This window comes from Candoia aspera, chromosome 3 (assembly GCF_035149785.1).
Source record: "Candoia aspera isolate rCanAsp1 chromosome 3, rCanAsp1.hap2, whole genome shotgun sequence".
Taxonomy (NCBI): Eukaryota; Metazoa; Chordata; class Lepidosauria; order Squamata; family Boidae; genus Candoia; species Candoia aspera.
In genome coordinates, this window is record NC_086155.1 from 103,683,182 (window position 1) to 103,707,245 (window position 24,064).

Sequence of the window (24,064 nt, forward strand, 5' to 3'; positions counted from 1 at the left end):
GATGAGTCCGTCACCTCTAGAATATCATCCATCCACCTTGCCCTTGGTCGGCCCCTCTTCCTTTTGCCCTCCACTCTCCCTAGCATCAGCATCTTCTCCAGGGTGTCCTGTCTCCTCATTATGTGGCCAAAGTATTTCAGTTTTGCCTTTAATATCATTCCCTCAAGTGAGCAGTCTGGGTTTATTGCCTGGAGGATGGACTGGTTTGATCTTCTTGCAGTCCAAGGCACTCTCAGAATTTTCCTCCAACACCACAGTTCAAAAGCATCGATCTTCCTTCTCTCAGCCTTCCTTATGGTCCAGCTCTCACAGCCATGTTACTATGGGGAACAACATTGCTTTAACTACGCGGACCTTTGTTGTCAGTGTGATGTCTCTGCTCTTAACTATTTTATCGAGATTTGTCATTGCTCTTCTCCCAAGGATTAAGCGTCTTCTGATTTCCTGACTGCAGTAATAACCTAATACCTGATTTTTCAAATGTTGGTGGGAAACAAAAGAAGATTTTGCTAGCCATTAAGTTTAAAGCATGCCCATTGAAAGCTTATCTGAACCTGGTCTAAAAGGTGAAATGGCATGTTGGAAATTAATTATGGGCTCAAGCTCTTCATATAAATCTGCAGCTCATTTGTAACCATACAAGCTATAGGGTAAAGAAGAATCTGAACTAACTGAATCTTATCTAATAGCCATATGTTGAACCAGATAAATGGCAATCTGGAACACAAAAATTCCAGCACATCACACTCTAATCAAGATTAATCCCATCTTAATCACTAGAAACATCCTTTAATGGTATGATCCATACCTGATAATTCTGCAGTAAGATGAGGCTGAGGTAGAACTCACTGAAGGCCAGTTTCAGGTCTTTGATGTTCCTATGCTGAACTCGTTCCTCATGAGACAGATGGAAGACTGGCTTTTTACGTTGCCGCAGGGTAGTAAGACCACTGGTTTCCTTTTGTGCATCCAAAGTTGATTGCAATTCATTCTGTAGCGTAGCAAATCTGCGCTGAGCTTCTGCCAGTTTTTCTGTGGAATGAAAACACAGAATATGTTTATATAATATATTAAGTAAGCTCAACATAAACAATCATGTTGCTCTTCCCCAGAAGGAGCAAGTATGCAGCCATGGTGTTTTACAACATATATGGATGCTGAAATAAAGAGAATTCAACTCTCATTTGATGCTTTTTTCCCTATAAGTTGATGGGGTGGGGGGCTGTAGTTAATCTAACTATAATGGGTATGGGAATAACTAATTCATAACTCATAATGCAAGCATGTCTCATTAAGAATCTTGTAAACATACAACTTTACATGATGATATAATAAAAATGTACAGATGTAAGCAAAATTATTCAACCCCCATTGCAAATCAGGTTGATTGTCAAAATGTACAGACTCTCAGCTGTTTGCAATGAACAAATCAAACAAAAGCAATTGAAATAGCTCAACACAGCAAATGCTTCAAGTGGTATCCCCAAAGTCAACTGAAAATGCAACTTATAATGACTTCGCCAGTCTCAAAATTATTCAACCCCTTCATGGCAAGCATCTTCAGTACTTAGTAGAGCACCCTTTTGCTGTTATTCCCTGCTGCAAACAAGATGCATAGCCAGACACCAGCTTCTGGCAGCGTTCCTGAAGAATCTTAGCCCATTCCTCATGAGCAACGGCCTCCAGTTCAGTAATCTTTTTGGGTTTGCGTGCTACAACCACCTCCTTCAAATCCCACCAGAGATTTTCTATGGGGTTCAAGTCAGGTGACTCTGATGGCCACTATAGAATCTTCCAGGACTACTTCTTCATCCAAGCCTTAGTGGAATTTGAGGTATGCTTGGGATCAGTGTCCTGTTGAAAGGTCCAATGACACCCAAGCTTCAGCTTCCTTACAGACGGCATGACATTTTCTCCTAGGATTTCCTGATACTTCAATAAACCCATCTTGCTATCCACACACTACAGGTTTCCAGTGCCAGAGGATACAAAGCAGCCCCAGAGCATCACCGAGCTACCGCCATGCTTAACTGTAGGCAGAGTGTTCTTTTCAGCGTATGCTTCATTCTTCTTCCTCCAGACATACCGCTGATCCATCGGGCCGAAAAGTTCCAGTTTTGTTTCATCGCTCCACAGAACAGAATCCCAAAACTTCTGTGGCTTATATGATTTTGAGCATATTGGAGCCAACTTTTCTTGTGCTTTTGGGTCAGTAGTGCTGTATGTCTTGGAATTCTGGCATGGGAACCTTCTGTGTTTAGTACGCGCCTTACTTTGCTTACTGAAACCTCAGTGCCTGTTGCCACCAAGTCTTGCTGCAGGTCTTTTGCAGTCACTCGAGGGTTTCTCTCAATCTGCCTTCTCAGAAATCTGGTTGCAGCCATTGACAGCTTCCTTTTTCTGCCCTGTCCAGATAGTGTCACCACTGTTCCTTTAACTTTGAACTTGTGAACATTACTTCCAATGGTGTCTCTAGGAACATTCAGTGCTTTCGCTTTCTTTTTGCATCCTGTTCCTTGTTTGTGAAGGGTGATGATCTCTTCTCTTACCTTTTTGGACCATTCTTTTGAATTAGCCATACTGTATTTCTAACATGCAGTCAAACGTGACAGTCAACAAACCCCTAGCCATTTCAGGTATTTCATGTGTTCCAGCTCAAGCACACCTGGTGCAACTCATAAAGCCCTTGACTAGTTGCATCAGGTGTGCTTGAGACAACACCTGTTTTGCATACTGTATGTGTGCTGTTGTGATGGATACTATTCAGGGGGTTGAATAATTTTGAGATGGGAGAAGTCATAAGTTGCATTTTCAGTTGAATCTGGGGACACCACTTGAAGCATTCGTTGTGTTGAGCTATTTCAATTGCTTTTGTTTGATTTGTTCATTGCAAACAGCTGGAAGTCTGTATATTTTGACAATCAACCTGATTTGCAATGGGGGTTGAATAATTTCGATTACAACTGTATCTGTCTGATATTGTGGTAACTCCTAAGTTTTTGATGTGTCTCCTTGAAAAGGGGTCAGGAAGTAAGAACTCACTTTCACCTATTGTCATCCAAAGCCTAGTACACAGAAGAAAATCATTTTCCTGATGGTAAAATATAACTGCAATCTACATATAAGCATTTCTTTATAGCAAAAACCTACCAACCACTACATCTACTAAGAACTTTTCTTCCATCAGAAAATATTGTAACTTTTACTATCTATAGCTAAACCCTATGAAATAGACAAACTTATGTGCAAAATCTGTCCTAGAATGAAGTGTTCAAGAGAATTCTTGTATATGCTATATATTCTTGTTCCTGGCAGAGTAAAAGGAGCTTCTGAAATAGGGTAAGGTAAGAGGAACTACTGCAGAACATGGTACATATCCTTGATATGACATATGCCTCTTAGGAATCTGATGGTCCAAAAGACTTCTTACCTGAATAAAATGTGTTGATTTTGGCAAGCTCCTTCTCACAAGTTTGAAAAAACTTTTCCTCAAACTTGGCAAAATATCTCTTTACCGTATCTTCATCTGTGACTGGGGAAAGAGAAAGAAATAGAATTTGTAAAAGGACTGAGAATGTTGAAATCCATCCTGATTTTAATCTTAGTTTTTTCAATTAGTATCCATGGAACCTTTCCCCCGGAGACAAGCCATTTCTTGGGAACAGCAACATTGTCAAGAAAAATAAAATTATAACACTTCCTGAAGGAAAAAAAATGCCTTGAAATTTAAATGGGTATTTCTCTTAGTTTTTCTATTACAGCCATTTAAAAGGTACTCATGACAAAGCAAGGGGCCAGGGACACAAGAATTATTGTAGCTGAATTTTCTCCCTTATTTGTTTAATAACAGAGAGCAGAAAACCTGTCAATAAAGGCACAAAGTACAGTTTATTACTGAGCTAATCACTCTAATGGGTGGGGATTGTGTTCCCTTTCTTTTTATCCTGTAAATTAATTGTTTTTATTAGAATAAATACCCTGGCTATATTTAAAGGTGAATTTACCTAGAAAATTGTTCAAGGGTTTTTCTATTGTCACAATCATACAACAGCAAACTATGGCAGGCTTAATAAGCAATCAGAACAGTACCATAACTTGTTGCTTAAATTTATAAAGCCTATCTCATCTAAGCATTTATTAAACATACAAAGCTCCATCTACATGTTTATTATTGTATCTGTGCACAATATAACACAGATATTTTATAAACATGTACATTTCAAAGCTATGATTAAGCTATTTAGGATGTGCTTTACAATTTATTTTCCAGGGAAATTTTAAAAACTACGCAAATCTGATTAAGTTATTATTGCAAACATCTCATACAGTAGGCAGCAAGATGTGGCCAAGCTAAGTTTACTTGATACAAGTTTTGCGACAGCACTGTATAACCTGTTCATAGAGTAAAACTAAACTTGTGCATACTGGAAGGCCTTAAACATTTTCTGCGGGGGAGATGGGCGGTCATAAAAATATGATAAATAAATAAAAATTAAAAATATAATGGATGCTCTGCTACTTAATATTTAACTAGGACACCTTAACTAGTAAGATACAGATTTTCCTCTCTGTAACTAAAACCTCTAAACCAGGACCTCTGATTTATTGTTACTGGATCTGCCACTGCAGGAATTCACAATTTATGCAATATTATGGATATCTATTCAGGAGTAAGTTCTACTGTGTTTAAAGGAACCTAGTCCCAAATTGTTTATAAAACTGTTGCCTAATCAATGAATAAACAATATTTCAAGTCACGATTATGCTTCCCTCTCAAGACAATGCACAGTATTTTAAATAATCATAAAACGTAATACATACCATCAGTTTAAAGCCATATTATACACACACTTTAAAAAGACTACCAATAAGAATCTATAAGCGCAATTAGTAAGAAGTACAATGAAACAAATAGGTAAATGTATATTTAAAATTTTCAAAGCAGCAGCTCTTTACTTTTGAGTGGAAAAGGCACAGTCTATGACTACAAAAAGGTCTTGCAAATCTCTCTTTATCAATGGGTCAAAGAGCAGGACCTCATTTATTAATTGGAAAGCCCAGGCAGACTCTAATGGATGCGGGCAATCCTTCTGATAAGCTGGTCTCAAAACATTCAGGGTCTAAAGGTCAGTATCCACACCAGCCTTCCGCAAACCAGAAAGAGTGGACATCAATGGTCAGAATTCCTAGCCAGCATACTTACTGCTGAGAACTGTAGATTTCTGTAAGGCACCCTGATTGGGGGAACACTAATGGGTAGTTTAAATTATGCTGAGAAAAAGACAAGCAGAGTAACAGATACAGAAAACCTGCAGTATTTCCATTTACATAATCCCTAATTTTGTTCTTGATGTAATATTCTGCATCATCTGAAGTACTTTAACCCACCTTAAAAGAATCCCTTAAACAGCACATGTTTCAATAATCCAGCCTGGATGTAACCAGAGCATAAAGTCCACTTAAAAAAAAAACTTTTCTGCATCAGCATTATTGGAGGGAGAGAGAGATGCACAGTACATAATTCTTTTTAACAGATCTGTTATCATTTTGCAACATCACAAATGATTTCACAGAAAGCTCACACAAACAAGAAGACATAGGGGCAGTTTCTGTAATTTTTAAAACTAAACAAACTACTGGTAGGTGAGAACCCTAAATTAGCCCTCCAGAGAACTGCTGAAAATGGAAGCTTTTGCTCAAAGAGAGAAGGATGGAGGAACAGGATGGGAAATGGACAGCAGCCAAACTCCCTTGCAGCCCCAGTCCCCCAGTTAAGCTCTGAAATGCAAGTGGGCAATTCTAAAAGATCTACCAATTCCAATAGATGGGGAAAGACTGCAGTTCTAAGACATCTGGGAGAATATCAAGCTGGGAAAAGCTGATCTCTTCTCATCTGAGTTCTGGAGGGGACTCCCAATTAATTGGCAACTGAACACAATCTGTCCATTTGTTTTTAATGGGTATGCAAAGCAAGTAACACAGAAACAGGAGCTTGCAGATAACTTTCTGAGTGTTGAGCCCTGGCATTCTAGTTTCTCCAGCATTTTAATAAATTGCCTTTATCCAAAAGGCAGATCTTAAAAGGGGAAAGCAAGACAAGACTGGACAACAGCATAGGAAGAACAAGTCACTTTTACAAAGACAACCAGCTGGAGTTCCTGCAGGTCCTGAATTAGCAGCTCCAACCATGTTATGACACAAATAATTCTGAAAGAATTATAGTATTTTAAAATGGAGAAGGCTCTGTGGAGACATAAAAATACGTAGATCAAGAGGGGTAAAATCCATTCATAGGATTCAGGCATGTGTACAAGAGATAAGCTGTGCTTTGCCAGTTGGCTGAGAAGGGAGAGTCTAAAAGACACCATTAGACCATGCTTCAGCTGTTCATTGGTCACAAACAGTACCACATTCCAGGAGCCTGGCTGAAGAAACAAGGGTGTAAAGACTTTTTGGAAAACCAGGGATCCCACCACTTGGAGCACTGCCAGGGCACAATTCATACCGCTTTTGTACTGGCTTGGAGCAGAATCCATATAAATGGATCTCACTACACTGACCTAAGGGGGCGATAACAATGGTGCAGAAGCCAACTCTGAATGCTGAGTGGCATGGCATGTTATTTGTCATGAGGTAGTACTTCAGAAGGTTACACAAGATTAGATCATAGGTCACAGATTCAGTGGAATTCACAGTGGCATTTTGAGATATATTGGGAAATACCATTTCTAGAGGACTCTGAGCCCCTTTTCCCTGGCAGTGGTCTTGTATGCATCCAATGTCCAATGGTACCATCTGCCAGCCTCCATTTGGTTTGGACCTGGAACCTCACTTTCCCCACACTGTTGAACTGGGAAATTACCCCTGCTCCCAAGGCAAGAAGCCAGCTACTGATGACAGCATACTCTGAGCCTTTGGTGTAGAAGTGTTTCACCAAATCATACAGCCTGATATGGATCAAGGGAAAGCTCATTTGGCGCCAGACACTTGGCAGCTATAGAAGGTCTTGAGCCCTCTTTCCTTACTATCATGATCATGGTGCCAAAGACTCCCTTGAAAACTGTTCATTCCTTAAATCTGCAACCTTACTTTTGCTGTATCAGAGGGAAAAGTAATCAAATCTGCAATGCAGGCAGCTGTCCCAGCTCCCACACACTTGCCAGTGGCCACCAGAGAAACAGTGGAGGGCTTGAATCCAACTAATGTGATGGCTTCAGGCTGGTTTTAAAGAGGGGATGATGGATTTGAAAGTAGCAAGGAAAAACTGCCAGGGACTACAGTAGTAGAAAGACCAGAGGAATGAATTCTTCCCTAATCATATTTGAGTATATCAAGTTAGTGGCAGTTCGATCAAACTTCTCTAAAAGTTTCCCATTCATCAAATTTGTTCAACAGCAATCTGACCCAACTCCCTTGACATTTCATAGAAAGATGGGCTGAAAGTTGACACAGAATAACCACAACATTTATGCTGTCACCAAGAGAAGAGAGAGGAGAGCACTGAGTGGCAGCAGTGGCAGTGTTTATAGGGAGCAAGTGAAGTGGTGGCAAGAATGGGTAAGCTCACAAAGTCCACTTGCAACAAACACAAATAGCAGCTCACAAAGCAGCCAATGCAGGTAAAAAGTACTCCTTCCCACTACCATCCTCCTTCTAGAGAATGTGGCTGCTCAACATTTTGAGGAGGGATAATTTGTGTGTGCCAACGTGCTATGCAAATAGCCCCTTTTAAAGACTTTGCACAACCTTGCTATGTATTAATGATCTGTTTTATGTGCCACACTGAAGAGGAACTGACTGGTTTAGGAGACAGTTTGCCAAACTAGTTAAAGGTTACAATATGTAGGCTGTACAACTGCACTGAAATCTCATTAATGCTTTTAATGTAGCTGTAATAGATGTAAAATCATTTATGCTGTATTTGGGAGCACTTGAGAGGGCCTTATCACTTGCTGCTTTCAAGCTCTGGAAGTGCTTGTCAATGGAAGACAGACTAATTTCATTTTATGTCCTTTTGTAGGCAGCCTCATAAATTCATATTAAGACAAGCTTTTAATCTCTAAATTGACATTAGTATGCTGAAATAAATTTTAATTGGTGGCTGCTGCTGATATTTACCAATCTCTTTTTAATTGATTTGCTTTTCTGTTTTGCTAACATATTTAACCTTGTATTTTATGGCTATTAATTAAAATATGTAAAGGAGATCATGAAAAATAATTAATATATATTTTCATTTGAGAAGATCTCTTTGGTGTCGGACTCCACCTATTAAGTGCACACTTGCAACTCACCAGGGGATCAGATATATTCCCTCACCCCAGTTCTGTTACCTTTTATTGATTATATGCTATCAAGTTGGTGTTAACTCTTAGCAATCAATTTTCTCCAGGATGATCTGTCCTTAACCTGGTCCTTCAGATCTTCCAAAGGTGCACCTATGGCTCCTGTAATTGAGTCCATCCACCTTGCTGCTAGTCATCCTCTTTTTCACTTTCCATCCATCTTTCCCAGCATTATAGACTTCTCAAGAGAACTAGGCATTTGTATGATGTGTCCAGAATATAGTAAACTGAGCCAGATACTTTGTGCCTTGAGTGAGAACTCTAGATTCATTTGGTCTATGATTCATCTGTTTTTTGGCTATCCATGGTATTCTCAGGAGGCTTCTCCAACATCCAAGTTCAAAAGCTTCAATACTCTATCTTGCTTCTTCAAAGTCCAACTTCTGCTTCCATAGAGTGTCACAGGGAAACCATCCCCTGCACTATTCTGATCTTTGTAGCGATGGACATATCATGCCATCTGAACATTCAAATCATATTTATTCAGTCAATGACCGGCAAAATTTAAAAGGAGAAAAACAAAGAAAAACAAAAAAATACAATAATATACTACTAATAAGATATATCACATAATAATATAGCATTCACTCTATTACTATATTAATACATTTGTTACCTTAGTGGTATGAGCCTAGAACATTAGGAATTATAAAATAAAAGTAAAAAATTATATCCCCTGACAATTTATTAAGATATTTCAAATTTAAAAGTACTTTTTAAAATAGGGAGTTATTTCTTTGTCTGGTTTTGTCTTATCTTCATTGCAGCAACACAGAATTTGGCAACCATACGCATAATGTATGGTTTTAGATCCTGAAGTAGATAGTTCACATAAAAATTATCTGAATACCCAGGGAATTTATCTATTAGGGGCAAAATGTAGATTGACCTGATATCCCTGATTTGATTTGATTTGCCATATGAACATTGTTTCCAAGCTCTTCATTGCTACTCTGGTAACCTTCTCTGGTGGCCACTGGCAAGTGTGTGGGAGCTGGGACAGCTGCCTGCATTGCAGTGCTAGTCTTTATGATGCAGCCAAAAGTATTAATACTCCTCCACTTTTTCCCAAAGAATCCCAATTTGACATAAAATAAGTTGAAACTGACAAAAGAAAGTGGCACCCATCGTTCTTTATTCCATAGCCCCCAGAGCAGACACTTTGCTTTTGATGTATGACTTAACATATTCTTGTAAAGTTGGAGGAGGAGGAGAAACAATACTTCATTCTAAGTATTCATTCTCAGGAGAAAGGAAAATATGATCTGAATTCTGAGAATAATGAAAAGAATCTCCAGTCTCCTGTTCTAGCCAATCTAGAAACCTATAGAACAGAAAGCATGCATATAGTTTGCTGGGAATACTTATGGGGCTGACTGGATGATAATCGTCCATGCTGTTACCTTTCTTGAAAAATGGGCAGTAATAGAATTATTCCAGTCTTTAGTCATCTGGAATGTGTTATTAATATGTGTGAATAAAGAAGCCTTTCATCTGGGACTTCATCCCCATTCAACCTCTTTGGACAGTCCACCGGGGCTAAGGACAATGACAAAGGTTCATTCATTCCTAAGTGCCATCAAGTCGTTTTCAACTACTAGCAACCACATTGATTTTCTCCATGACGATCTATCCCTAATCTGTTCTTTCAGGTCTCATTGCCTCTGTAACTGAGTCCATCCACCTCACTGCTGGTCACCCTCTTCTTTTTCCTTCCACCTTTCCCAGCATTAGAGCCATCTCCAGAGAGCTAGGTCTTCACATAAATTCCTAGAGTTAAATGGTCTGTAAAGACTGAAAGAGTTATATGTTCATTTCTCAGATGAGTCCCTTGAGCTTCATGGATTCCTGAGACTTCAAATCCTGAAGAAACCTTAGCCACGTATAATGCTCTGATACACCTTCAGAAACCATTATGAACCCATCAGCACCTCATGAGCAAATTTCCCTGAGCAGAAACCCAGGTTTGATCAAGATTGCATGCAAGCCAGGGTAGATTTAATGATAGCTTTCAAACATTACAAGTTCAGCAATGGTCCCACTATTAGCAATCAGGTATTTGATCTAATAAAAAAAAAAGCTAAACAGCCTAATAAAAAGAAAGAAGCACATATTTATACCATCTAATTGAGAATGACTTATTCAAGCTACAGAGGATAAAAATGCCACCCTTTTGGGGAGATAATTGCAAGCATCTCAACCAAAAGAGTGACCTGGCTGGAAACTAAGATTCCACCCAAGAAGAGTAATCCACTTGGCTTTGAATGCTATACATGGTCTCTTCGCTAGCCATTTGCTTCAACCTATGTTTCTAAACAGTATTCTCCTTTGGCCACACACTCTCATTTGGAAATTGTTAAATCAGTTAAAAAATGGGAAAGCTCCAGGTAGTGACCTGAAACTTACCAAACTGTTAAAAACAACACTGAATGTATTAACTCACATGAGCTAGAACAGGGTTTCTCAACCAGGTTCCGTGGAACCCTAGGGTTCCACGAGAGGTCACTAGGGGTGCCCTGGGAGATCACAATTTATTTAAAAAATTATTTTAAATTCAAGCAACTTCACATTAAACAGGTAAGTTTCATTCTTTATTTTAGTCTAAGAACACTACTAGTGCATATGCATAGGCCTTCACATGAAACAAATATAATAATTTTACAACTTCTGGCCTATATTTGAGCCTAAATGTACAGGGGTTCCCCGAGGCCTGAAAAAATATTTCAAGGGTTCCTCCAGGATCAGAAGGTTGAGAAAACGTGAGCTAGAAGAAGCTCCGAAGGAAACATTCATACCAACTGGATTACAACACAGGAGTTTGGTTATTTGTCTCATTTCAGCAAACATGTAGCAAACTGTAATGTTACAAAAATAATTGGAGAAAATAACATTTTCCCCTCAAAGCAAAATTATACTGTACTAGTTCTAAAGATTCACAGTTCTATAACAGAACTACATCCTTGTTTGAAGAAAAAAAAAGGTTTTGAAAAACAAAATGCAAAGGAGAAATATTTCTCAGAAATGTGGCATTAATTTGAAAAGTTCATTCCACAGCTGGGATAAAAAAATGTTTTGGAGAGACACTCTGTCCAGTCATATTGTTACAGATACAAAAGTAGGCTGTAAACAGCAGCGTGTTTGCAAAGATATTAGTTTAGCCAGGCTGGAAACCCTTTCAGGAAAAACAAAATCTTGAACTTCTACCAAATTCCTCCCCTGCTTTTTAAAGTAGGTGGCCCAAATTTGACATTTTACTTTAACGTTAATAAACAGCATTCTCTACTTTGCCTCAGTCAGTAATTTATTCCTTTATTCACATTTTCATGAAAGTAATCAAATGAATATGATATTTAACATCTACATAATATTGTTCTTCAAATACTAATATGCTCATTCAGTATTCAGTATGGTTATTCACAACCAAAGCAAGAGCTACTTTATCCCAAATCTCTAATAATTACAAGATAGGTGTACAGAACCTGTCTTCAAGCTACAAAGAAGCTAACACACATCAAATCTGGGCAAACATGTAACCTAATATCAAGATCTTATTGTTAAAAGAGAATAGAGTCAACGCTTTCAGATATTTTGAAAACACACTGGAATAAACCATATAAAAAGTCTTTAAAACCATCAGCCTGGATGCAGGGTCACTTTCTGCAAATGGAAGGCTCTTTCCCTCTAGACAAGGCTTCTGATCCAGTAAAATATTTCTACTGGAGGAACAGAGATGACAAGTGTTCAAGCTTGTTTTAGAAAAAGCCAAGGAACTGCATGCTGGATATTTGAGAAAACCAAAGAATACTAAAAAGAAGTCACCATTATGTGAAGACCTGGCTCTTTTGAGAAGTCTATAATGCTAGGATAGGTAAAAGGAAAGAGGACAGCCATAAGCAAAAGAGATGAACTTGATTGCAACGGCAATGGGTGCACCACTGGAAGACACAAATGGCCAGGTTGAGGACCAGTCATCGTGTACAAGGATGATCTAAGTGATCACTAAGAGTCAACACCAACTTAATGGCACAAAATAATTTTTCATCCAGTTCACCACAAACTCTAACCCCAACCCTATAATATCATTACTGCCTGCACACAATGTTACCCTTTTAATGGTGTTCATACCAATAGCACTATATGTGTAGGAAAACTACAGTACGTAATGGTTGCCTATTCTAAAACACCATCAGACTCATAAGTAGGAATTCAAAGATATCTGATTTATTAAAGAATAGTATGCAGGATCACAGAGAAAGCTGAGAATGATGAAAGCGCGCCAAATGCAAACTAAAAACCCTCGGTGCAAATGAAATCCCTCCCCCCGTAGAATCTTCTCAAGTCCACAATCCCAGGTGCTCCTAACGGTTTGTGATGGTCTGCAGGAAAAGTCCTTGAGCAGAGAAAATAACCCAAACACATTCCATTGTACTGATTTCACATACAGAGCTTGGCGCAAGGTCTCACAGCAGCTCCCTCCCAAACAGAAACGCGCATCAGCGCCATGGCATGTGAAATGTTACAATGTATAAACTACACTGAATCAGTGAACATGACACAGTATTTTCTAGCTTTATCTAGTTCAGCCATTAGCCACCAATATAACTACTCCGTTTTCCTTGATAAATGAACAAGCTGTAAACAATACTTGCACTTAGTTCCTTAATTCTATATTTTATTGTAGTTTTCACTGTTGATTATTGTTATTTTTGTAAGATTGACAGGAAACGTGCACAATAGTCAAAGTTGGTGCATGAATGAAAATTATCTTCTAGATATTTGCAGTCAATGAAGCATTGCCCACTATTCCCAATCAATCAACACTACAGTATTGGCTTTAAAATTATAAACTATCTATTAAGTTAACAGAAAATCTAGTTCTTATTGGAATTACTGAATTAGTTATCTTAAAATTAGTTCAGTCTGATTCTAACATCTAATAATAATTCAAGGAAAGTTCATATTTGTCTAGAAAGTCTCCATATAATAAATTGCCTGGAATTATTGTTCAGCATGCATATGGCTCTTATTTCTTATCAATAGTATGCCATATTACTAATCTTTGATAAGAATTAATTGTTCTTTGGTCTACTAGCCAAGTTGCAACCAAAACAACTCAATGGCAAAAATATAATAATAATCTTAGTACTTACGAAGCACATGGAAATGGGGGTAGGAGGAGATGCAAATTCAAGTAATTTGCTACCTAATTTGGTGACCATAAGTACAGTACAGAACTTTTCAAAGCTAAACTACCTAACACTATTAAAAAGAGGGTTCCCCTGTTCCCAAAATATTGTTTGGGGATGCAGGAGAGAGGGTAAGAGCAAGATAGTTAAGTGAAACAATCTTCTTGGGCTTGGTTAATCGATATACTGCTAAAACTCTCATTGTGTTTTTCTGTTTGTCTGTACCCTTTAGTCCAAACGGTGCATTATACCGCAACAATTTTTGAATCAAGGTGTCATGAGCACCGTTGAGCTGAATGCATCAGCACAATGGCACACATAACAATACCACGGAAACAAGAGCAAGGGATTAAAAGATAAGCAAAGCGACGCACAACAACAGACACAGACCCCGAGGAGAAGGGAACAACCCCGGCCGGAAAATCCAGTCAAGAGAACACAAAGGGGGAAGAAAGAGCGACAAAGACAGGGCGGATCACGAGGCACACCTGAAGCTGTCAGCAGGAACGCAAAGGATATCGCCCAGCTGAAAGCAATCACTGGCCGGGGGAAGAAAACGATTACGAGAGAAGCCCGGGGCACCAGCAGGGGCCCCGCGACCCCTCACCTACCGGCAACGAAGCATACAGGACTTGGGGGGATGACACAACCCAAGGTGGGGGGGGGGGGCGCTGACCGGCGCGGGCTATTTAAACCCCGTACCGGCGCGCTCCCTTCACTCTCAGCTCTTTCTAGCTATGCACTATGCTGAAATAAACCAGAACCTGATCTTCCCTAAATTAGTGTCTGTGTTTTACTCAGTAGTAGGCAGCGCATGACACAAGGTACCTAAAATCCACTAAGTTAAAGAATGAGTAAAAATCCAACAGATTTCTACAATGTTCAGACCAGTTTTATTCGCAAAGTTGTGGCCACTGCAGCATCCCCGTGGTCACGTGATCATGATTTCTGACGCCCCCTGCCAACTTCCCACAAGCAAACCCAATGCAGAAGCCAGCACGAAGTCAGAAGTCGCTCCCGCTCCCACTGCTTTTTTGCCCGCCCGTGGTCATTCTGTTTATCTGTTTAGGTAAGTTAATAATGACTTATTACTGAAGTTTGTTTGCCACTACAATTATTTTTCTATTTAGATATATACTTTTCTTAGATGATCACAGGATCATCCAGCATTCGGGTAAAAAAACAATACGGTCAGCCTAAAATTTAATGTTCATTCTGGTCACATCAGACTACACTACTTTTTTCTCAAAGGATGACCAATGGGTCACAGGTTTGTCTAGTTAGCACTAATACTGGGGAAAAATAAGAGATTGTCAGGAGACATTTTCACCTGGGTCTTGAAGACTTATGTATAAGCAGATACTATCAAAGAGATTTTTTATTCTAAAAAAAATGTTCACAATTATCCTTCTATGGAACAATTAGAAAAAAAATGCTAGGCCATGTTAGTGGCAGTTCTCCAGCCTTTAAAACAGGGAGCATTAACTCTTTACTGGCACCTTATATTTGCTTTTATTAATAAAAAAATACTTTATTTTACTGTCTGTTAAAATTACAAATAAAATTGTTTATCTTACTATATGCCAGGTTAAGTTGTAGCTTTAGGCTTTATTTTGTTGTTTTTAGAGCTGTAATTTTTGGCCATTCTTAGAAATTATTTTTAATGTCTGCATTAGTTATTATATTTTAAGTAGCTCAGGTTCTAAAATGTTATGACTGTGGTTACGATTGTATTGTTTCATTCAATTAGATAATAACCAATAGTCAAATCACATATAGGATTAGCTTCTGGAACTGTTGATCAGAGAACAGACTTTTACTGTTGCTTTCATTTTTTTTTAAATTAATTTTTTTTAAAATATTAAATTCCTAACTCAAACATAAAACACTTTAGCACTTGCTCTAAAGAATTATGAGAATGTTGCCTGTGAAATTCCCAAGAAAGGCAATCCCCATTTTTGCATTTGTGTCATGTTCATCGTTCCAATGGTTTGCATACATCGTTAACGTTTCCCATGTCATGTTTCTGATCCGTGTCTATCACCTGCGGGGTGGGGAATTCCAGCCCTGCCAGGCTGTTATCTTTGTGTTACCCTGAAGGAATGTGTGTTTGGGTTATGACATGTATTCAAGGTTACTTTCCCAGGCAGATGTGTGACGCTTGCCAATGCTGGGAGGGGGTGGTTGCGATGTTGGGGTGGGGGGCGGGATCGGCTTGGAGGCGAGGGTTTTTAGTTTGTATTTGGCGCGCTTTTGCTTATTCTCAACTTTCTTCGTATTTGCATACTATCCTTTCAATAAATCAGCTTTATTCACTAAACTCTGGTGAGACTGACTTCGTTGGGATAAGGCAATCATTACATAAAGCTGAGAATCATCAAAGAAATTTACCCCGCTAGCCCCTAGCCAGGTTACCTGTGACGGGAAGCGCTAGCGATGTCTGTACTACGAGAAGCCGAGTGGATTGAAGAGGAGCCGGACACCACGACGGTGCGGGTGGCGCGGAGAGGGCAGCCTGCCGAGAGCAGCTGGGGCTACAACCCGGCGAGCAGTTGGTAACGTCGGAAACGACGGGCACGTCAGGGGCCGAATATAGAACGGGGGACGAGGACTCCACTGTAGGGGACGCCCAAGAGGTCCGGAAACCAGGACCTCCACTGTCACCTACAGTGGTAGTGGTAACCGGTGCGGCCGAAGAATCGGTCACCCCCGCGCGAATGAAGGCTTTAGAGGAGAAGTTGGAGTCTTTGGCGGTGATGCTAAAGGAAAGCCGTGGGAAGTCGGGGTCGGCTGAGGGAAGACGAAAGGGCGCTAGGGATCAGAGCGCTAACCCGGAGTCACCACCCCGATCTCCGCGGAGAAGAGGTCGGACTCAGTTCCGACAGTCAGCGACAGGGAGGACGACCCTAGATGTGACTGGAAAAGCCGAACAGCTGGAGGCGGCGAGACACCCCCCCTTTCCTGTGAAGTTTGACGGTGATCCTACGAAGCTGTCTTTCTTCATTACCAATGCTAATAGCTACATGGAGGATTGGGAGCAGAGCTTCCGCTCCGAGAGGGGGAAAATCAATGCCATTGCAAATAGGCTGAAGGGGAGGGCGGCGGATTGGTACGTCCAGCGGTGTCAAGCAGAGGCCCCAGAGCTAGAAGACTTCGAGGAGTTCCTGTGGGTGCTAAAACAACACTTTGAGGACCCTCTGGCACAAGAAAGGGCGAAACGGGCTCTGAAGAATCTGGCCCAAGGGTCGTTTTCAGTGGCAGACTACGCGTTAGAATTCAAAGCATTAGCCGGAAAAGTTGAGGATTGGTCCCAGTCCACCCTAGTAGAGCTGTTTAAAGATGGGCTCGAAACTGAGGTCCTTCAGTGGGCTCTGGGGCGTGATGACCCACAGACTTTGTATGGGTGGATTCAACTAGCGGGCAGCACTGAAAACGCCCTGGAAACCTTTGCACATCGTAAGGCGGTGAAGCAAGGCAAAACCATCAAAAGCGCCCGCGCTCCGATCTCTTCAGGACGACCCAGCCAGCGTGCGTGGGAAGAGGAGAGGGAGCATCGCTTTGCTAAGGGGCAATGTCTGCGCTGCAGGAAGGAAGGGCACCGGGCGGCGGCGTGCCCAAAAAGACGAGCCGAGGATTGCCCAGCTAAACCGGCTGGGAAATCGCCATCCCTACCAAGGAAGATGAAAGCCGCCCTGGCCGAGGCGGAACCTGAAGGCATCCCCTTCTTTGGAGAAGAGAGGGGACAGGAGACCAAGGAGCTGGCGGGAAACGCCAGCCACCTGCTTTGAAGGGTGCCGTTGGGCAGGTGGAAGAAGAAGAAGATGGGCGCGACCATGTTTCGGTGAGTGGGGATTTCCCTACCCTGACCATTAGAGTGAAGTTGGGGTCCAGCACCTGAACCATAGAACTGTGGGCCATGGTTGATTCGGGGTGTTCACGGTCCTTGATGCACCCTGACGTGGTTGCTGTGTTGGGGTTGCCCACGTTCCCTTTAAAGTGGCCGATGATCTTTACCCAGTTGGACGGGACCATGGCAGGGGGGAAACCAGTTACCCACTCTACCGGGATGGTTGCCTTGCAAATGGGCAGCCATTGGGAAAAATTACCGTTTATTGTGGCACCGGTAGGGGGACCTTTGGTCATCTTGGGGATGCCCTGGTTTGTACGGCAAAATCCTTCCATAAACTGGGTGCATCGAACGGTGACGTTCGCAGATGGATTTTATAAAGCCCCTGCGAAAGACCAACTAGACGACAACGAGGTGGGACGGGCAGCGACCACTTCTCTGCAAGTCCTCGAGCCGCTGGAAGGGCTGCCGGAGCAATACCAGGACTTTGCAGATGTGTTTGGTGAAAAAGTGGTGGATTGGCTGCCGCCTCATCGCAAAACTGACTGTGCCATAGAATTTGTTCCTAATGTAAAATTGCCTAGTCCAAAAATTTATTCTATGACCCAGAAGGAGCTGGCAACACTACGAGAGTTCATTGACAAAAATCTAGCTAGGGGTTTCATTGAACCGGCCAGCTCTCCAGTAGGCGCACCTGTACTGTTTCGACCAAAGAAGGATGGCACTTTGAGACTGTGTACAGATTTCCGTGGGCTCAATGCAGTATCGATATTAAATAAATATCCTTTGCCCCTGATAAAGGACATGCTGACACATCTGGCAAAGGGGAAAATATTCTCTAAGCTGGACTTGAGGGAGGCATATTTCCATATACGCATACGGGAGGGGGATGAATGGAAAACTGCGTTTAATTGTCCTTTGGGTGCTTTTCAATATAAAGTGCTACCATTTGGATTGGCGGGGGCACCAGGGGTTTTTATGCAACTTATCAATGAGGTCTTGCATGACCACCTATTTAAAGGGGTATTGGTGTATTTAGATGATGTTTTAATATATACTGAAACGATGGAGGAACATATATATCTAGTCAGACAAGTTCTGAGCAAACTGAGAAAGGCAGAATTGTATGCTAAACTGTCAAAATGTGCATTTCATAAGTCACAAATTGATTATCTGGGCTATAGGATTTCCGATAAGGGAATTGAAATGGATCCCGCTAAAATTGAAGCCATTTTGGCATGGGAGCCGCCACGCACACGTAAGCAGCTCCAGAGTCTCCTTGGATTCGCGAATTTTTATCGGCCCTTCATCCAGGGGTTCGCGGAAATTGCGCTACCCCTCACTGAGTTGCTCAAAACTAAAGGTTTGGGGGACACACGGAGGGTGAAAAATCCAGAAGCGCTGCTGAAATGGACACCTGCATGCCAGAGGGCTTTTCAGACCCTTAAACAGCTGTTTACGTCCGAACCCATTCTGCAGCATCCTGATCCTGACAAACCATTTGTGGTACAGGTGGACGCTTCTGATTTCTCAATTGGAGCTCTGTTAATGCAAAGGGACAACCTCGGACAGTTAAAGCCATGTGCTTACCTCTCCCATAAATTTTCAGAGACAGAAAGGAGATGGCACGTTTGGGAGAAAGAGGCTTTTGCTGTTAAAGCTGCTTTGGAAAGCTGGCGTCACTTATTGGAGGGGGCTACCCACCCGTTCGAAGTTTGGACTGATCATAAAAACCTGGAGGCACTGACTGCCTCTCGTAAACTGAGCCCAAAACAAATTAGGTGGGCTCAATTCTTTAGTCGTTTTGACTTTAAACTGAAATTTATACCTGGAAAAACCAACTTCCTGGCTGATGCACTTTCGCGCCAGCCTCAGGATGCCAGTACGGTGCCAGATCTAGTGGGAACTCTCTGGACAGAACCCCAAATGAGTCTGGCAGCTGTGACTCGCAGCCAAACTCGAGCGCAACGTACAGACGCTTCAGTTTCACCTCGCTTGCCTGTTCCCTCAGACTTGCAACAACAGTTTCTTTCCGAGCTGAAAACTGACACTTGGTTGCAAGCAAACCTCAACAAGGTTACTTTTAAACAAGCTTTTGCATGGAAGCATGATCGTCTCTATGTACCTGAGACATTGCGCAAAACCATTCTGTCACGATCCCATGATGACAGAATGGCTGGGCATTTGGGGTTTGGTAAGACCCTTCATCTGGTTAGACGCTGTCCTGATTACCAGGAAACACACTGAGGCGAGGACTTGGTCTCTAATATTTATTAGTAGTACTTAACAAGAATCCTAACAAACTGAGAAAGCGTGGGAAAACCCAGCCATATAAACCCCAAAGGTTAAGGCGGTCCCGATCTGTGTCTCTTTGAATGGCTGAACAGTTCCTCAGTGCTACGCATGCGCTTGACAGTCTGGGTGAGAGCCCCCTGCTCGCCATCCTTACTCATGACAGACGCCAATTCTGGTGGCCAACGCTCCGGCGCGACATCAAAGAATACGTCAATTCCTGCCCAGTATGTGCTGCTTCTAAACGAAAAGTGGGAAAGCCCCAGGGCTTGTTACAACCAGTGGCTAATCCTTCCCGCCCTTGGGAGGAGATCTCTATGGACTTCATTGTTGATTTACCTCCTAGCCAGAGGAAAACTGTCATTTGGGTGGTGAAAGATTTTTTCTCTAAACAAGCCCATTTCATCCCATGTACCTCCATCCCATCTGCACAACAGCTGGCCCGCCTCTTCATTGTACACGTGTACAAAATTCACGGATGCCCCGCCCGCTTGGTGACGGACAGAGGTACACGATTCACGTCCAAGTTTTGGCGGGAATTTATGAAATTACTGGGTACTAACCAAGCATTGTCAACTGCGTCGCATCCGGAGACTGACGGAAATATGGAGGCGGTCAATTCTACCCTTGAACAATATCTGCGTGCTTTTGTCAATTATCAGCAAGATGATTGGGTCGACCTCCTACCATTTGCAGAAGTTGCCTACAACAACGCTGTTCATCAAAGCACTGGCCAGGTGCCATTCCATACCGATCCCAGATCTGCCTCAGCCAGCCTCCCCCCCGTCTTCACCTGCTGATTGGGCTACACATCTGGCAGCTGGCAGCTGCCTGGCCAACAATACAACAGGCGCTTGCTGATGCTCAAGCCACTTACAAACGACATGCAGATTCCAAACGTTCCACCTCGCCACCTTTCCAAGTGGGTGATAAGGTGTATCTTTCCACCAAGTTCATCAAGTCTACACAACCTTCAAAACAGTTGGCACCTAAGTTTATTGGTCCTTTTCCTATTATTGCTCAAATTAATCCAGTTACTTTTAAATTAGATTTGCCTGCAAATCTTAAACGCTTACACTCTGTCTTTCATTGCAGCCTGCTTAAGTCTTTCCACGAATCAGCCCGCTGGCATCCTCAACCTCCACCCCCTGCACCTATCATGATTGATGGTCAACACTTTGAAGTCCGAGAAATCCTGGATTCCCGACGATGTCGTTCTGTCTTACAATACCTGGTTCGCTGGAAACATTTCCCTCATCCTGAGTGGGTTGCTGCCCACGATGTTCACTCCCCTATTCTAGTTGCCCATTTCCACGCTGCTTATCCCACTAAACCTGCTCCGTGAAGTCATTTCCTTTCTTTAAGGGGGGTGATATGTCATGTTCATCGTTCCAATGGTTTGCATACATCGTAACATTTCCCATGTCATGTTTCTGATCCGTGTCTATCACCTGTGGGGTGGGGAATTCCAGCCCTGCCAGGCTGTTATCTTTGTGTTACCCTGAAGGAATGTGTGTTTGGGTTATGACATGTATTCAAGGTTACTTTCCCAGGCAGATGTGTGACGCTTGCCAATGCTGGGAGGGGGTGGTTGCGATGTTGGGGTGGGGGGCGGGATCGGCTTGGAGGCGAGGGTTTTTAGTTTGTATTTGGCGCGCTTTTGCTTATTCTCAGCTTTCTTCGTATTTGCATACTATCCTTTCAATAAATCAGTTTTATTCACTAAACTCTGGTGAGACTGACTTCGTTGGGATAAGGCAATCATTACAATTTGTCACTTATTTATCTAAGATTTTAATATAGTCTGTGTGGGGGAACTTATTTATTTATTAAATTTGTCCCCGCCCATCTCCTCCCATTGGGGGACTCTGGGCAGTTTACAATAAAATAATCGATCAAAACAACAAACATACAGTATAAATACGATATATAAATATAGCATTACTCTTAATAAATAAATATAAAAAAAAGAGTAAAAGTAAGAATAAGAATAAGAATAAAGTCCAAGTGGCAGAAGAATCTGATACAGCCTGTATGTAGGAGGCATGGACTAAGATACCAGTCATCCCCAAGTGGAACTATTCCCCTCTCTGCCCCAGTTCCCCCAAGGTCGAGTCCATCACCTCTAGAATATCATCCATCCATCTTGCCCTTGGTCGGCCCCTCTTCCTTTTGCCTTCCACTTTCCCTAGCATAAGCATCTTCTCCAGGGTGTCCTGTCTTCTCATTACGTGGCCAAAGTATTTCAGTTTTGCCTTTAATATCATTCCCTCAAGTGAGCAGTCTGGCTTTATTTCCTGGAGGATGGACTGGTTTGATCTTCTTGCAGTCCAAGGCACTCTCAGAATTTTCCTCCAACACCACAGTTCTAAAGCATCGATCTTCCTTCTCTCAGCCTTCCTTATGGTCCAGCTCTCGCAGCCATATGTTACTACGGAGAACACCATTGCTTTAACTATGCGGGCCTTTGTTGTCAGTGTGATGTCTCTGCTCTTAACTATTTTATCAAGATTTGTCATTGTTCTCCTCCAAAGAATTAAATGTCTTCTGATTTCCTGGCTGCAGTCAGCATCTGCAGTAATCTTTGCACCTAGAAATACAAAGTCTGTCACTGCCTCTACATTTTCTCCCTCTATTTGCCAGTTATCAATCAAGCTGGTTGCCATAATCTTAGGTTGTGTGAGGTTTAACTGCAACCCAGCTTTTGCAATTTCTTCTTTCACCTTCGTCATAAGGCTCCTCAGTTCCTCCTCGCTTTCAGCCATCAAAGTGGTATCATCTGCATATCTGAGATTGTTAATGTTTCTTCCAGCAATTATAACCCCAGCCTTGGATTCCTCAAGCCCAGCATGTCACATGATGTGTTCTGCATACAAGTTGAATAGGTAGGGTGAGAGTAACAGCCCTGCCGTACTCCTTTCCCAATCTTAAACCAGTCCGTTGTTCCGTGGTCTGTTCTTATCGTTGCTACTTGGTCATTATACAGATTCCTCAGGAGTCAGACAAGATGACTTGGTATCCCCATACCACCAAGAACTTGCCACAATTGGTTATGGTCCACACAGTCAAAGGCTTTAGAATAGTCAATTTTTTGCCAATTTATCATGAAATCGTTTTTTTACTGTGGCTAGAAGGCATGCTTAGTCAGATTGCTCCTTCCACCGCTAGCCCCTAGGTACAGTCAAGAGCAATCTCTTAATCTGTTAAGTAACTGATATTAGTAGAAGTGCAATAGTGTTGGATGGAAGAAAGGAAGCCACAAAGGCAAGCACATTTAGAGATGAACAACCACTGATCTTCACCGATTGGTTCAGTAGATAACTTCCTTCGCAGGGAAAAAAAAAACCTCACAAGGGAAATTTATTTATTTATTATTCAAATTTTGCTACTGCCCATCTCCCCCAAAAGGGGGACTCTGGGCGATTAATGGCTGGGTATTCGTAAAAGGTAGCAGAGCAACTCCCTGGATGATATATGGCAGCAACTCTGACATCTACCTGACATTGTAGCTATGAAAAAGGATACTTACTTTCTCTCTCTCTTTCTCTGGATGTGTGTTCTAACTGTGTTTGGTCTTTCTTTGAGGCTCCTATCACTTCTCAAGCCTGTAACTGGAAGTGAAATGGTTGGAGATGCAATTCTGAAAGAACTTTGGAAATGTCCACAAAAAGGAAGATAAAGAAACCAATGTTATCATATTCCTTCATTACATGTATCTCCTAATCTCCTATCTGATTGGAAAAAGAAGTTCAGATTTTCTGCATCTCTTATTGATTGGGCTGTGACTCTCTGGGGCAGCAACAGGCAAAGTTTCGTCAGAAAGGGAAGCATAGGACTGAATTTATTTTGATAATGTGGCTGTGAAAACCTTATGTTGTGAGTTGACTTACTGTGATTAAACAATTATTGTAAAAATAAGAGATAAAATGCAATCAAACTAAGATGAAAGTGACAGAACTTTTGCTTCTCCACTGAATAGGCAAAGACACTGGGCAAAGACCTGTATAGTGAAACAATACTTACTGTAGGTAACTGGGTCAGGGAAATGACAGTTCCCAGGGATCTATCAAACTATTAATCTTCCTACAATATACCCCACAAAATTTCTGCACACACAAAATGTATATTCTTTCCTTAGGCATTTTTGAACATGGGACAGAGAATACAAATCAGTGAAATATGGATACACAAACACAATTTTCAAGTACAAATATCAAGGACTGAGTCATCTCTAAAATGGAACAAGCTATGACAGTGGTTTTTAAAGCAATCACTACCTCTCCTAGGTAAGTTAAGAAATAGACTCTTTGCTAATTGACCTAACAATACTATTAATGGGAAACCTTTGTGTAAGGAAAAAAAAATCTACTGTCAACTTCAGGAGGTACTCACAT

General features: G+C 41.6%; 1 protein-coding gene and 1 pseudogene across 1 annotated transcript in view; both read right to left on the reverse strand.

Moving 5' to 3' along the window:
* XPR1 (xenotropic and polytropic retrovirus receptor 1) overlaps positions 1 to 24,064 on the reverse strand; it is a 115,600-nt gene that overhangs the window by 49,898 nt on the left and 41,638 nt on the right. Inside the window, exons 3-4 of the mRNA XM_063298456.1 lie at positions 3,431 to 3,532; positions 809 to 1,032 (exon numbers count right to left, since the gene is read on the reverse strand). Coding sequence (XP_063154526.1) covers positions 809 to 1,032; positions 3,431 to 3,532 — 326 coding nt within the window. The remainder of the gene's footprint in view (positions 1 to 808; positions 1,033 to 3,430; positions 3,533 to 24,064) is intronic.
* LOC134493003 (dicarboxylate carrier SLC25A8-like) lies at positions 6,078 to 8,463 on the reverse strand (annotated as a pseudogene).